We start from the raw sequence: 16,566 nt of genomic DNA on the forward strand, positions 1-16,566 counted from the left end.
TCCTGACAGTACTCATGCATAATCAACATTGATTTTCATGTTTCAGGGAAAGCCAAAAAGTCCTAAGTAGCAATGATCTACTTTTGCAAAATACCAAACTTTTTAAAACGGCCATTTTCCCTTGTACTTTTCATTCTGATATAAATACAGCCTAGGCATGAATGATTATTAATGTGGCAAGATGCAAAGGGTATGGAACTTTTGATCTGAAGACTCTGGCTTAGAGCATGGCCCGTTAACATTGCTTATTAGTCAAGAAATATCCACCTTTGGGAACCAGCAGTTAGCGTAATGGCTATGTCGCTGGACTCCCACATAGTCAACCGCGGTTCGCGTCCCGGACCCAGTGGCTTAAAACTCATGCTGGGCGCGTGTGTTTGTGCCCAAGATCCCAAGAGGAAAATGGAGGAGAAAGGATTGAGGCGTGAACATCCCCCCTGGGGGGTGATTTCTCGCTTTCTGTCTCTATGTCTCTCTCTGTCTGGCAAGCACACGTGCCCTATAGCAAAAAAAAAAACTCTCCAAAAATAAAGAAATATCCACCTTTCTGCAGACTTTTCTAGAGACTGTTTTTTCCTCTGTAAAATTGAGATTATTATGCCAACCTGAAAGCATTGTGTAACATTAAATGAGCCAGTGAACAGGAAAGCTATACCTAAAGTAAAAAATGACACATAAGTGACATCAAAGACTGTTTTTTGAACAGAAGTTCACGAGAACCTGAAAACCCAGAACTCCACTTTGTACAAACGTAAGCTGTGAAACTACCCATGAATTAGCTATGAAGTGTTCACTGAAACTATTCCTGTGGCTGTTTCTTGCAAGTGTGTCTTCCAACCTGCAAGAAAAAAATCCAAGCTCTTAGAGATTGCACAGAAGGATAGACTTTCTCCAGTTTTTGTTTCTTTTTCCCCGCACCCACATTGATCTTATCCCATAATAAATTTGGCCCTGAAAACAGTCCCGTTTGCTGCCAGCTGGGGCCTGCAGCAATCCTCTAGAAAGCCAAGTGCCTTTGCTAATAAATAGAGCCCTTAGTGCCCACATGTCATTTATTATGTCAAGTAAACACTACTCTGACTGAAGCGTGGTTACAGAAAGTATTTCCTTAAAGCTCCATAGGAAAAACCCTGGCTTGAGCCAAACTAAGAAAAGCATGAGCCAGGGGTAAATGTTTGGCTATCCATAACAGCATTCTACAGTGCAGATCAATTCGAGTCCTGCAGATGCTCTCAATCCTAACCTACTAAAAATATTTCTAAAATGTATCAGTAGCCAGGGAGCTCCCCTCCCCTTCACAACTATCACATAAAGAGAGGGACAGGGCATTTATTAGGCACCTCTATTATCTATCCACTCAATCACACTTAAAGGCGGTTCTTTGGTCTCTCTGGCTAAGCTCCTCCTGGGAGAGAAGCCAGTAAGAGGAGTCAAGCCATGTGCCCCCCTCTGAGGCACTGCCTCAACTGACTGAGTCATACTAAATAAGCCAAGGGAAATGACAATCTTTCAGGACAAAGGGAAAGTGTATCATCAACTCAGAAGGTCGCTGTGAAAGACTCAAGGGTACCTACCATTCTTTGTTTTAAATAATTATTTTTATTTAACTTTATTTTATTTATTTATTTTAATTTGACCAGAGAGGAACAGAGGGAGAGCGAGCTAGAGAGAGACAAAGTGAGAAAGCCTGATCCGAGACTTGAACCATGGTCAGCCATGTGGGAGTCCAGCACAACTATCACATAAAGAGAGGGACAGGGCATTTATTAGGCACCTCTATTATCTATCCACTCAATCACACTTAAAGGCGGTTCTTTGGTCTCTCTGGCTAAGCTCCTCCTGGGAGAGAAGCCAGTAAGAGGAGTCAAGCCATGTGCCCCCCTCTGAGGCACTGCCTCAACTGACTGAGTCATACTAAATAAGCCAAGGGAAATGACAATCTTTCAGGACAAAGGGAAAGTGTATCATCAACTCAGAAGGTCGCTGTGAAAGACTCAAGGGTACCTACCATTCTTTGTTTTAAATAATTATTTTTATTTAACTTTATTTTATTTATTTATTTTAATTTGACCAGAGAGGAACAGAGGGAGAGCGAGCTAGAGAGAGACAAAGTGAGAAAGCCTGATCCGAGACTTGAACCATGGTCAGCCATGTGGGAGTCCAGCACCCTTAACCATCACGCCATCTGCTGGCCCCCCTACCATCTTTAAACAGTGCATTTTGGAATCTCTCTCTTTGTAGCCTATAACACCAGCTTTAGCTGTCTCCATTCCAATTAGGAGCCCTCAGATCTGCCTTAGGCCTTTCTTTCGAGATGTTTTTTATCTCTGTCCACAAGAAAACTGGGCTCTATTATATCTTCCCAAGTGGAACCCTTGACCTTGTCACTGAGCTCTCGCCTTATTCAAGAACATTTTGGTCATCGCTGGAAATTTAAAACCAAATCACTCATAACTAAGTGATGCACTGTCTTAAGCCATGGCAGTCCCTCCCTTAGAGGCCTTCTCACCAAGACCCTCACCATTTAAATGATGCCCCTGAAGTCTGGAGAATGAGCAGAAGAACACATGCATCTTTGATCCAGAAAATGATTTTATGAATCTGGGCAGCTGGAGAGTTCTGTGGAATACTTGCCTATTGTGCAACCATGTTCCTCTTAGATTAGGGTAATACCTCTGGCAACAACAGCCTGTAGACTTTCCAACAAGAGTTTGCCAAAGGGCCGGTGCTAAAATAGAATCCTAGCATGCCCCTCCTATGAACATGGCATTTCTTTTTCCAGCTACTAATTATTTGTCCGTGGAAAAATACATGGTAAATTTTGGGAAGCAAATCGTATATAGATTTGGTTAGCAGACAAGCACACAGTAAATTAATAAAAAGTAATGAAAGCGATTTGCATAATATCCTAAATTGGACCCTCCTATTTCCTGGAGAAGCCCTGTGTAATACCGAAGACTTAAACTGCAGTTTCAGAGGAAATATTTACTCATCTGTTAGAGTGGAACTGATTTTAGCTTCTGGAGATGTTTACTTTATTTTCCATTACTGGTGCATAGCAAATAAAGAGCAAGCATAGCAAGAGAAACATATGTTAATGAACAGAGCTGTTAAATAATATTTTGAAATCCTGTTTTCTACTTACTTGTACATGCCACAAAAACTTTCCCTCTGTCATGAATAATTTTTAGTTAAGGGACTTAAACATATCCTTGTTAATACAATTATGGAATCAAGTGGCCAAAAAAAAGAAAAAAAATGTTTTTCAACACCTTAATGGTGGCTATTCCCCAAAGGAAAGTTTTCTGTTCAAATTATTTTAATAACAAATGTACAATAAAAATAAGAGAATTTACTTTTTGGGTCAACAGTAATTTTAGATGTCCCATTTTGAAAATAGAGATTTGCAAATATCTCTGGTCTTATTAATTGGGATGAGAACATCATTTACTTGATATAATACTTGGATTTACTCATTCTCCATGTTTTAATCCATTTATTTGTTTGCTTCATTACAGAATGTTTCTCTAGCCCAAGCTATTTGAGAATATTTTTCATCATATTCATAGTTACATTTTTGATTGGATTACTTAAAGTCCTTATCATTAGACAGGTGATTCTACAATGGAATAGTAATAAAATTAAGTCCTCATCAGATTACAGAATGTCAGCCTCAAAAAAGGTCAGTAAAATTAAAAAAAAAAAAAAAAAAGAATTACTACCAGTATGTTAATGTCTAGTTATAATATTTAGGCCCTAAATTAATAAAGCCATTTCTTCTCCATCAAGGATAAGTTGATTCTGCAAAGTGTTTGCACAAGAACAGTAACCTACCGACGTGAGAAACCTGAAGAAATAAAAATGGATATCAGTAAATTAAATGCTCATGAAAATTTCAGGTGCAACTTCTAAAAGACATTTAAAAAAAAAAACAACTTTATGGGAAACTGGATTTTTTTATATAATTGCTCCTAAGAATTATAATTTTAAAAGTCACAGGAGGAGAGAAATTGTTCAAGATCATGCCAGTTGCTGATTGTACTCTCGGATGAAGACTGACAAGCATCCTCATCATCATGTGACTCACATAGCTGCTGAATTTGCCAGAGAAAAAATGTGTCTTACTACTGTTTGAGACTAGTGTCATTGTAGCACTTTACTGTAATATATAACTTATTTAGATCAGCATAGAATGTAGATCATCTGAACAGCACTGATTACACTTTACAGGTACCTGCCACTCCTATGCTTCCCAGCAAGAGACAATGGTATGAGATAGCTGAGCATTGTGTCACTACAAGGGTACAGTAATCCCTGCACGGAACTTGTGGATGTAAAAACGAAATGGTCCGGCAATTCTATACGAATGTTGCCAAATACATACTGATGTTGCCAAGTACTTCAACAATTGGCAGTAAATAGACAAGAACTGCTAGATTAAGCAATGGTTAGTGTGTCACTTGCTCAAGAAGTGAATAGACAGAATCTTCATCTTAAGGGATACTGCTTTTAAAACTGTAGTTTTATGCATGTATGTTGATGTTTTCTTCCTTATTACAAGATGGATACTAATTCCAACCTTCATTCCTTTTTGCCTTTATGTTTTGTTTTACTTCCTTACAGGATAAATTTATAAGTGTCAAAAATGACTGGATTAAATAAGTGCTATGTTACTACTGCCTTGAGAACCTAATAATACAATGTCACTTTATTAGAATGTTGGTTTTAACAGGTGAATGTCAATAAGGGATACTATAAAGTATTATCAAAATCTGAATAACTTTATATTTTGCAGATATGGAGTTTTGTATCTTCTTACCTGGTAAACTGGAGGGATTTTTGGACCATTTTTGTCTAAATCATTACATTGAAATTCACAAGCTATTTAGAAACTGCCTCAAGCAGAGTGCCACACTATTGAATGATTTTTTTTTCAGATTTTGACTCCAAGTAGATACCATTTTTCAAATGAAAAGCTGTATTATTTTTGCCCTTCAATGCAGCCTACAGACATTCCCTGAATCACCGTGACTCTATTCACCAGTATTCATAAAAGCATAAAATTGGAAGAGAATAGGTGAGATCTTAAAAATAAGTGAATTCATTCTTTAATCAGGCAACTGAGACTCAGAAAGTTTAAATGATTTCTCAGAATACACCCACATGATAAAGCGGCAGTATTAGAGAAGACCTTTAACCCTCTTATTGCCAGGCCAGTGTTTATTATACAATATCGTGCTACCTCTTGAATCTGTAAAATATACAATTGGAAAATATTTCTTAATGTGCTTTCTTAACTTTGGGGCATGAGAAAATTTCAAAGCAAAATAGAAAAGAGTAATTCAAACTGAATTGTCCAAAATCTGCTCCCGGTCTTCCCTGCTCATCGGTTTCTGAGATTGCAACATGGCATAACTGTGAAGGAATTCCCTCACAGCACAGCCTTCATGAACAGTACTCCTTGGTGTTATATCATGCTCAACCTTTGACCTTGATAGGAAGGCAGTGAGCACTGGCTTCCCAAATGGAAAGTTCTTCACAATTACCATGCCCTTGTGGATTTATTTGGTCTGATTTTATTGTCCAACAGTCCTGTGTACAGTATAGGGTTTTGCCTGTTATGACAAAGGAATATACTTAAGATATCATCTTAAAATTAACTTTCCAGATTTACTGTCCTCTAACACTCAAGTTAAAGTACTAGATACTTGCATTCTGATGAAAACTTAGTCTACATCCCTTAGTCGACCCTAAAGAGGACTCAAAACAAAAATAAAAACAAAAAACTGTTTTGGAGCCAACAAATGCAGCAGCTCTAGTAACTGTCCTCTCGAGCTAAGCAATTATGACGGTAAATTAAACTGCATTTCCTTCCTAAATGAGAGATTGGTGACATTAACAAGTACAGTACCGTGACTTACTTATGTAACAAACCTTTAATCACTGAGGAAGATGTAAAAATTGTATTCGGGAGCTGATCTCACATTTTTAAAAAGGAAAATAAAGATAGCCCTCACACACAAAGAGGAAAAAGTAGAAGATCCCCATTAATTAGAATGCTCATAATTTTTAATTACAGTGTTTATGAACAATAAACTCATTTTCATATAGAATGAATTATCGAAAAGAGCATAATAACATGAAATATTTAAAAACCTAGGATGTATATTTTTCCCTCCGTCACTAGTTTGCACTAACTCTGTAACAGACCAAGGCTGTTATAGAAAGGAATAAACTTCCTTAGAGACCATTCGATGCTATTTATAGGTGACGAATGTAGTTTTGCTTGTCATAGCCTATGCTTTTTCTTTTTCTTAAAGAGCTAATTTTTAAAGTTTTAGGGCTTATACTTTACTTGAATAACTGATTATTTTCCTGTGTAATGGTTTGTGAGAAGAGAATTAATATTTGACTAGTTAGAATTAGTTAAAACATAAGGGTAAACAGGGTATTTTGAGATTAAATAATTTATGTAAATAGAGCCTATTTCAACTATTATGACCACAGGAGCCTTTTGAGATATTCAACACAATTAGTGACATTTTAAGTTGTTGATGAAATTAAGAACTTGAACAATGCTTTGGTACGGCAGCAGTTTTGTGCCCTAAAGTATGTAATAATCTAGAAATGTCCCATATACACTACGACATAACTGTCTGCATTTTTTTTAAGAGAGGTGAGGTTTTTTGGTTTTTTTTGTTTTTTTTTGTTTTTTGTTTTTTGTTTTTTTGCTATAGGGCGCATGCACTCGCCAGAGAGAAAGAGAGACAACCCATTTGCATTTTATTTAGGGATATCTTTACACTGCAGTGTACATGTATTTATAAGCATTTAATATATGTTTGGAAATTTGCTAATATTTATAAAGCCTAAGCATCTCTGGAAGACTAAGCATCTCAAAAATTCACTAAAAATCTGATTATGTTCTCAGTGTTCAATTTAGCTTTGGTTGATTAAAATGACCCCCCCCCCAAAAAAAAATCAAAGGTTGAACAGAATAGATATCTGTGGAGGCAAATTTTTCAAACTTGAAATTAAAATTAGTGGATGCACCAGATGTAACTTCACCAAAGAATAAATCCGTAGTAATTTTAAATATTTACTTAATTTCCATTGAAGATACTCTTATGTCTGACAAGAGGAGACAATGAAATTTGTTATGATAGACTATGAACATTTCTCTCCATAGAATTATATTCCTCTTGTTACCCGGTAGAAAAGATTAGACTCAATGACTTTTTCCTTACTCCTGTTTTATTCCACCAACTTTTCCCAAAAGATTGTTCTAAAGCTTCAAGCTCAATAAGTCTAACTGGGAAAAATAATGGAACGTAAAGGCATAATGAAGTTCTTCACTTCCAAGCATCTTTTTTTGATTTTAAAAATCACTTGAATCTATGCTCCTTCTCAAAGTCAGATATATTACAAAACAAGAATTTTAAATTTTCACTATTTGAATTCTGCTTTCATTTTAAAAACGTTGAGATACATGTGTTTTCTTAAAAGTAAGCAAAATACAGTTACTTGGGAGTCTAGTCATGTGCATATTGTATTCTGTTTTGCTAAGTCTTAATAATTAAATTTTGAGTACCTTATCTCTATGGGCCTTAAGAACTCTTATTTGAACAATGCAAACTGAGATATATTTTCAAAGAAATATGAAACACTCAGATCATTTCTAATTTTTTATCATTCCTCTCTAGCAATTTATTACATGTAACTGATCATGCATATTCCTATTTTGATTCTAAGACAACTACTTTTTCGATTTGAAATTGTGACCTACCTTGCCACTGCTGATGTATTTTATTGTTGGCAGTATTTTAAATTGTGCTTAAATAAATATTACACTAATTCAAATTTAATTAAATAGATATGGGCATAGGACATTTCTTATAAATATCTGTAAACTTATTTATGATAACATGTGAAGCCAACGTTTAGTACAACTGAATCATGTACAATTCAGTATGGAGTCTAACTGACTATCAGCTCAGATTCCACATATCATTAGGTTACAAAAGCTCTTTCAGGCTCCTGTTTACACTTTTTGGTAGTTGGTGAAGTTTTAGCAGACCCTATCATAAATGACAAGGATGGGTGGGGTTTTTATAATTTTATTAACAAATTTGTATTCTATCAATTACTTTCTAAGATATCTTCTTATATGATCATCTCACTTTTTAACTGGAATACTCTACACAAAACCATCATAATTAGATTTTGTAGCATCTTGTATGTCTTACTCAATTAGCAGGAGAAAAACGTAATACAACCAACCAGTGCTATGGAAAACACATTTCTTCTCCAGTCTTTCTACTTTTTTTTTTTTTTTTTGGAGAGGTTTTTGCAATAAGGAACGTGCACTAGCAAGAAAGACAGAGAGAGAAAAAGCGAGAAATCACCCCCCCGCGGGGATGGCCACGCCGCAATCCCTTCTCCTCCATTCTCCTCTCTGGATCTTGGGCACGCACGCACATGCGCCCAGCATGAATTTAAGCCACCAGGTCTGAGACTCTAACCACGGTCGGCTACATAGTAGTTCAGCAGCATAGCCATTACGCTAACTGCTGGTCCCAGTCTTTCTACTTTTTTATCCATCATTTCTGTTCCTTTGATATTTTCCCCCCTTGGCTTTGATAAGTTTACATTTAAGTCCCTGAAATGACTGTTGCAAAACTGCATACTTAAATTATTCCAACTCTATGAAACAATTGTTCAGCTATCTGGGCAGCTTTCAATGAAATACCTGAGAATAATAACACTACTCTTTTATCTACCTGGAATTATTTTCTATATGAAATTTATCTTTGTAAGCTAAATCTCTTAATTAGGTTTCTTAACTCTACAACCCATGTCTGTTAAAAATTGTTTAACAAAACAATATTTAAAAAAAAAACACGGCAGTCATCAAAGATAGAAAATGATTTATGTAAAGAACTTTTACCAACTTTATACTGTTCCATGGTTAATGTGATTATGATAAAAATTCTACACAATGACATGTTGGTACATATATTTTATTGATAATATTGAGCATGCAATATTTTACTTCTAAATTATAAGAAACTATAAATTTGCACATATTAATATAGAAATTCACTTTGTGTATATTTAACACACCTTAAAAACTACCATTTATCAACTACTTTATTAAAGTTTTTTAAACCTCTGCCAAAAAAAAACTTTGGAAATGTTTTAAATGACAAGCAATATAACCTTATTTTTGTTTCACTTAACATGTACTGCCTTTGTAAAAGGAAATTTAATATAGAGTGTATTTTTAAATTAAAATATTTTAATATGAAATAGCTCTAAGAAAGAAATAAATTCTTGCTGAACATGTTTCTCATTATTTCTGGCTTTGAATTACACATAATGTTAAACTGCCTTACAATGATATGGAAGATTGGGGAATATGATCATTTCACATAATATACTATGAACCTGTCTATGTAACTCTGACTACTAACTTCTGTTTTATGTATTTATTAAAGAGCTGACACTGTAGTTTGTTGTGAGATGTTTATTTTTTTAACAGAGCTTATAATGGTATGACAAGGCATTTAATTAATGTACCATTCCGTTTAAAAAGTAGGTGTTAATCAATATGGAATTTTGTTTTAAAATAAAAATGCAAAGATCTAAGAATACAGAGAATGCTTCTTTATTTGTCGTGTGCTGCAACCCTAAGCTGCCATTCAGAGGCATACTGTCACCCAAGGAAATGTAATAACATATACCCACTGTCATTGGCAGAAAAAATTACATAATTCCAAAAACTACTACTTCTAGAAAATTGTAGCGCTAATACTGAAGAGGTGGGTCCATCCTAGTCCCTCTTTTCCTTTTTGATATCTGCCCCAAAACAACACAGGGAATAATATTCTAATGACAAAGAACAGAATAGTTAGCTAAACATCAAAATGGTCTTTTTCTACCTGCCAGAAACTTCTACCATCGCCTTGATACAATTACATTATTTATAAACTTCCATTGCATTTTCTACAGTCATACTCAATCAAAGTTACTAAATATTACGTATGGTAATCTTCCTTTAGAGAGAGTAAAGCAGAAGAATGGGGGGCACATTAAACATTAAATAAGGCAGGAAGAGAGAGTCCCTGGCCTTAAGAAGCTTTTAATAGTTTTTTTTTTTTTTTAGAGGTTTTTTCTATAGGGCGCCTGTAATAACATATACCCACTGTCATTGGCAGAAAAAATTACATAATTCCAAAAACTACTACTTCTAGAAAATTGTAGCGCTAATACTGAAGAGGTGGGTCCATCCTAGTCCCTCTTTTCCTTTTTGATATCTGCCCCAAAACAACACAGGGAATAATATTCTAATGACAAAGAACAGAATAGTTAGCTAAACATCAAAATGGTCTTTTTCTACCTGCCAGAAACTTCTACCATCGCCTTGATACAATTACATTATTTATAAACTTCCATTGCATTTTCTACAGTCATACTCAATCAAAGTTACTAAATATTACGTATGGTAATCTTCCTTTAGAGAGAGTAAAGCAGAAGAATGGGGGGCACATTAAACATTAAATAAGGCAGGAAGAGAGAGTCCCTGGCCTTAAGAAGCTTTTAATAGTTTTTTTTTTTTTTGAGAGGTTTTTGCTATAGGGCGCATGCGCTTGCCAGACAGACAGAGAGACAGAGAGACAGAAAGCGAGAAATCATCCCCCAGGGAGGATGGTCACGCCACAATCCCTTTTCCTCCATTCTCCTCTTGGGATCTTGGGCACGCACGCACATGCGCCCGGCATGAGTTTTAAGCCACCAGGTTCGGGACACGAACCGCGGTCAACTACGTGGGAGTCCAGTGACATAGCCATTACGCTAACTGCTGGTTCCCAAGAAGCTTTTGATAGTTTGAAAGAAAAAGTATGTGCAACACACTTTTACACAGAAGGCTTGTGCTGAGAGATCAAATGGAAACTATCAGCAGAACTCAAGGCCTTTGTTTCTGAGAATGCATCTCAGTTGTGCTGGACTACAGTCTCAGAATCTTGATTTCACTGTTAATTGATTTCGTGTTAACTCCTGTTATGAGTGTTAATTGACCCCATTTTTTTATTATATTTATTTATGTATTCATTGAGGGACAGATAAGACAGAGTGAGACAGGTATTCCAACTGGGTCTTCATTCCACAATTTACCCTCAGTCCTGGCAATTCAGATCATGCACACACACATGCCTGCACTCCTGACATGTACAGGGAGACATTAGGAATGAATCCAAGACCTTTCAACATCTGTCTGGTTTCAGCATTGGAGAGCCTGGCATTACCACTGCACACTGCATCTGACCCCTAACTCCATTCTTTCCTTCTCCCTTCAGTAAGAGGCCCACTCTCCTGCATCCCAGCAGAACATCCAACTGAGATTGAAATTTCCAGACTCCTCTGCAATTAAATGTGGTCATAGGATTAAATGTTGGCCAGTGGGACAGGAGAGAAAGTGGCATGTGAACTGCAGGTCTCACTTCCTCTCTTTCTCTTTTTGTCTGGGACACCTGGAGCAAAGGAAGCTCTGTGTTGACATTGTCACCTTCCCACTGCTCACCTCAAGAGTGGTCCTTGACAGGAAAACCATTTAAGCTAAACCACTGCATTTGATGTTAGAACAGAAAATCTGTACGCTGATAATGTATTATTTACATAACTGTCTCCCTGAGTCCTCAGCAACACAAAGTACCATTTTCCTTAAATTTTCAAATAAAGAAATGCACAGAGTTTAAGGATCTATACAAATCCATGTAGCCAGTGGTCAAGGCATACCCAGATCTGTTTTTCTCTAAATGACTGATCATACATATTGTGAGGGTAGACTTTATTAGTTCATTATCAGAGGTTAACCTTTCTCCATGTACCTCATAAAACACATGCAATACATAAAGTTGAGAAGCTGATATATATATATGCAAATACTACACAGGAAACATGTGAACAGGCATTGAAGAGACAAAGTGTTCACTTAGATACCAGAGTTAGGAGAGCTAGAATAGGTCAAAGCCCAAGAAAAACAGCACTAGGGCTAATCCTTGCAGGAAAGGTGAATGTGGATGTGCAGGAGTGAGAGATAAGGGGGATCTAGGGGAATGAGAAAGCATTAACGAAAGGAAAAGAGTGGGGACTCCGCCCAAGAACATTTAAGTCTTGTTAAGATTATCCAAGACAGTCTTGGATAATGAATGGCACTAACCTATGGGTAGGTTATAGATTACTTGATTAGCAAACTAAGCGTCTTGAACTTTGGTTACTAGGAAAGCGTAAACACTAAGATTTTTACACAGAAAAATGCTATTATTAGAATTAAATATGGTTGGCATATGCCTACAAAAACTAAACATAATTTTTAAAAATTCATTTTTATATTCTCTAGCACTAAATGTAAACACTAATGAATATTTAATGCTATTAAGTGCTCTTTAATGCTAGCATAAAAATTGGAAGCAAAGTATACAAAAGCAGAAAAAATTCAGCATTGGACTGCTGATAGCATTTTTATATGTGGGTGCATTTTATTTTATTTTTCTATGCACTTTACAACTACCGCTATGCAAATAATGCATGTTTATTGTGAAATATAAAAAAACTAGACATTAAAATTAGATATTACTCTAATCCAACCATCCAAAAGTGGCCACTGCAGTATACTGGGTTGTCAGAAAAGTCATGACACATTTTTTCTACGTTTTTCTATGCAAAATGATTATGACTTCTCCAACAACTCAATATTTTCTCTATATGTTTTTAAACATACCCACACCCACTCACCTACTCCCACACATATATATATATGCACCTATTTGCATAAACTAAAGAAGAAATAAAAAGCCTGATGCAAAAAGTTTTTTTTTCTTGAAAACACCTTCTCATGTTAAGATTTATTATTTGAATAAGAGAATGTTATTGTATCCATGAATGTGCCACAACCATAGCTCTTACATTTGTTAAGAAAAGAATAAGGTCCAGTCTCAGTGGTGCACACTGCTAAGTTATTATGCTTTGCAGGCTGGAGCCACATGGGAGACCCAGGTTTGAGTTCCAGTACAACCTAAAGACTGGGTATGGTGGCAGCCTGTGCTTGAATGCCAGTGTAGCAAGAGGCTGAGGGAGAAGGATGGCAAGCTTGATGCTGGCCAGGGCACATAGCAAGATGGTGTCAAAAAGAGAGAGCCTGCCTTGGTGGTTATTGTCCCAGCGAGGGGGCTGACATGCAAGACTCTTTTTTTTAAAGAGGTTTTTGCTATAGGATGTGTGAGCTTGCCAAAAAGACGGAGAGAGACAGAGAGACAGAAAGCGAGAAATCTCCCCCCAGGGGGCATGGCCGTGCCACAATCCCTTCTCCTCTATTCTCCTCTTGGGATCTTGGGCACACACACACACACACACACACACACACATACCCAGTGTGAGTTTAAGCCACCAGGTCCGGGATTCAAACCACGTCAACTACATGGGAGTCCATCAACATAGCCATTACACCAACTGCTAGTCCCAAGATCCTGTCTTAAAAAAGAAAAAAAGAGGGGCCAGCAGGTGGTGTAGTAGTTAAAGTGCTGGACTCCAACATGGCCAACCACAGTTCAAGTCCTGGATCTGGTGGCTTGAAACACACTAGGTGTATGTGCATTGCATGCACAAAATACCAGGAGGAGAAATGAGAAGAAGGAATTGCAGTGTGGCCATCCCCCTTGTGGGGTGATTTCTCACTCTCCTCTCACTGTTTCTGTGTCTTTCCAGCGAGCGCACACACCCTATGGCAAAAACCTGAAAAAGAAAAGAATGAGCAGGATCTGATAATAAATACGAATGCTGGCAGCAACCCTAGTCTTCTACAAGAGAGGAATGGGTAAATCAATTGTGAATGGGAGACAGTTGCATATTGACCATGGACATCAGAAGGAGCCAGTGCAGATACATTTCTATGTTGGGAAGGTTTGGATGAATGGAAAGTATAATAGGAAGGCATTTTCAAATTGTGATGAAGAGGAGTCAATGAAATGAGCATGAAGACTTCACTAGGAAGTAAAGGTCTAGACCAAAGTAGAAATGGAAGGACTATGAGCTATTGCTGAAAGGAAGGTTTGAGAGAATTTGGGCACTGGCTCAACACAGAAGATAAAGAAAGGAATTAGTCAAAGAAAATTCTAATGCCAGCTCCTCAAGTCACTATAGGCTCTGCTCCAAACTGGATAAAACTGCCGATCTAGTCTCCCAAACTACATTGTTCTTGCCAATCCGTGACTTTTAGACTAAATTTTAACTTTATCAAAATATTTGGCCAGACAAATCTAAAGCTGGGAATTTTTTAACCATGCCAATGATCTCTTGCGAACACTATCAAAATAAGCCTAATTGAAAGATGGGCAGTATTTCTTTGGACGTAATTATTTATATTTTAATATTTTGGTTATAATTAGAAGCAGAGGTAGACTATACAAGAAAAAATAAATGGTACCTTGGCTTTCAGGATGGCAGTCCGTAACATTTCCTTGTGCTGGTGCATTATTTAGTACTTACAGTCCGGTGCTGCTCAGACTTCTTTCAGTAACCTGCTTTAAGATCTACAAAATGTTTAAACTCCATTCGTAAGAAGAAACTCTTCCTTTGCTAGAGTTTCGTACGTTGTGTATGGCTTTTTTGTTTTGTTTTGTTATGATTACAAAACTCATTTTAATGATCATTAAAATCAAATCTTAAATTAATCATTAACAAGTTTTTTTTAACTTTTCCCGCCTTTTAATACAGGATAATCTGTAAGTCCATAGTTCTCCCAGAGTAGTCCTAGGACCAGCAAGCTCACCTAGAAACAACAGAAATGCAGATTTTTGGTCTTTACTCCAGACCTTCCGAATCAGAATTCTGGGAATAGGCAATAGCAATGTGTTCTACCAAGCTTTCTAAGTGATTCTGATACCCATCAGAACTTGAGAATCACTTCCATTGAATGAAAACTAGCATCAGAAGGCCAGAGGTAGAGATAAAGCTCACCCTAGACACAGTTTTTGCTGATCTTTGGAGGAAAAAAAAATCTTCTACAAGCATGCAATCCAAATTTGCTCTGTTCTGCTGAATTTTACCTTTACATGTGTCGCTTAAGGACAGGGATGTGTTCTGAGAAATGCATTGTTAGAACATTTCCTTGATGCGTGAACATCACTGAATGCACTTACATGAACTTAAAAGGCACAGCTTACTGCTCTTCTTGATTATGCATATGTCCTGTATCCTCCTTAGGGAACCACCACTACAGAGCCCGTTGCCGACTGAAACACCATTATGTGGCACGTAACTGAATTCTGGCAATATTTCTGCTTTAACGTGAGTTTAGAAAAGGGAAAACAACTCTCAAGGTGCTGATGAATAGCCAAAAAAAAAAAAAGGACATGTCTATACATATACGTAAGTGTCAGTCAGACCCAAAGAACAACTGAATCATCAAGGAAAGTAAATGTTTCCCATCCTTGAAAAAATTCAGCCAGGTCAAAAGCTAGGAAATTATCTGTCAGTAATTTTTTTTTTGGGGGGGGGGTTAATAAGAGGAAACTTGGATTGATATAGAAAGTAAATCTAGAAGGTATAAATTTGTCCAGTTTCATTTCCATTATACACCAACTGATAGGTAAGTATGAAAGCACCTACTATGTTAGGCTTTTGTGAAATAAAATGCCTGTGTATGTTCCCTTTTTCTAGTAACGTTCTAAATGGAAACAGGCTAAGAGTGATTTAGGACATAAATTGTTTTCATAGAAGTTTCCTTCTTCTCTTACCCTTGTTTACTATTTAGCTAGACAGAGTAACTGTCTTTCCTTGTGGACAGGAATCTAAGTTGGTCTACTAGTAAGAGGGAGCTATAAATTTAGTCCCCGGGCCTCACTTCAAATAATATTATTGAGAAAGAATTGCAGAGTAGGAGTACTGTTCTGTTTTTTAGAGAACTGTTTTATTTTTTCTTCACAATAGAATGCATGTGTGCACACGTGTGTGAGAGAGAAAGAAAGATGAATACCCTCTACAAGGTCTTGTCATGCCTTGATCCCCTTCCTCAAGCCCTCTAGCCCATTGGATCTTGGGCACCCACACATGTGCCTGGTGTGTTTCAGGATGACGTGGCCGGGAATTTGAACTGCAACTGACGTTAGATCCAGGATCCAGCAGCAAATTACCAATGTGCTTCAGAGCCAGCTCTAGGAGTGATACTCTAAGAACTGACTATTAGAATCTACAAATAATTGGGACCAGCAGATGGCGTAATGGTTATGTCGCTGGACTCCCACACATGGCTGACCATGGTTTGAGTCCCACAGTAAGAGGCTTAATTAAAACATGCAGGATGCATGTGTGTGCGTGCCCAAAATCCCTAGAGGAGCGTGGAGGAGAAGGGATCGTGGTGTGGCCATTCACAACCCCCGCCCCCGAGGGAGAGTGATTTTTCGCATTCTCTGGCAAGCATGTGCCCTATAGTGAAAATCTCTCTCTTAAAAAAAAAAAAAAAAAAAAAAAAAAAAAAAACAGACAAACGTAGCAATGGAATAATATTGT

The 16,566-nt window shown here is 37.0% G+C and overlaps 2 protein-coding genes across 2 annotated transcripts in view; both read left to right on the plus strand.

The window, feature by feature from the left end:
• The window catches only part of ITGB8 (integrin subunit beta 8), a 102,173-nt gene extending 93,806 nt beyond the window's left edge, over positions 1-8,367 (plus strand). The window contains exons 14-15 of the mRNA XM_014590146.2: positions 3,519-3,682; positions 3,790-8,367. Of these exons, the coding sequence (XP_014445632.1) occupies positions 3,519-3,682; positions 3,790-3,912 (287 nt within the window). The 3' untranslated portion in view covers positions 3,913-8,367. The remainder of the gene's footprint in view (positions 1-3,518; positions 3,683-3,789) is intronic.
• LOC102502119 (importin subunit alpha-1-like) overlaps positions 5,846-16,566 on the plus strand; it is a 37,235-nt gene continuing 26,514 nt past the window's right edge. The window contains 2 exon segments of the mRNA XM_027774182.1: positions 5,846-5,851; positions 14,773-14,780. Coding sequence (XP_027629983.1) covers positions 5,846-5,851; positions 14,773-14,780 — 14 coding nt within the window.

The sequence above is a fragment of the Tupaia chinensis genome, unplaced genomic scaffold, assembly GCF_000334495.1.
Source record: "Tupaia chinensis unplaced genomic scaffold, TupChi_1.0 Scaffold000410_1, whole genome shotgun sequence".
Lineage (NCBI taxonomy): Eukaryota > Metazoa > Chordata > Mammalia > Scandentia > Tupaiidae > Tupaia > Tupaia belangeri.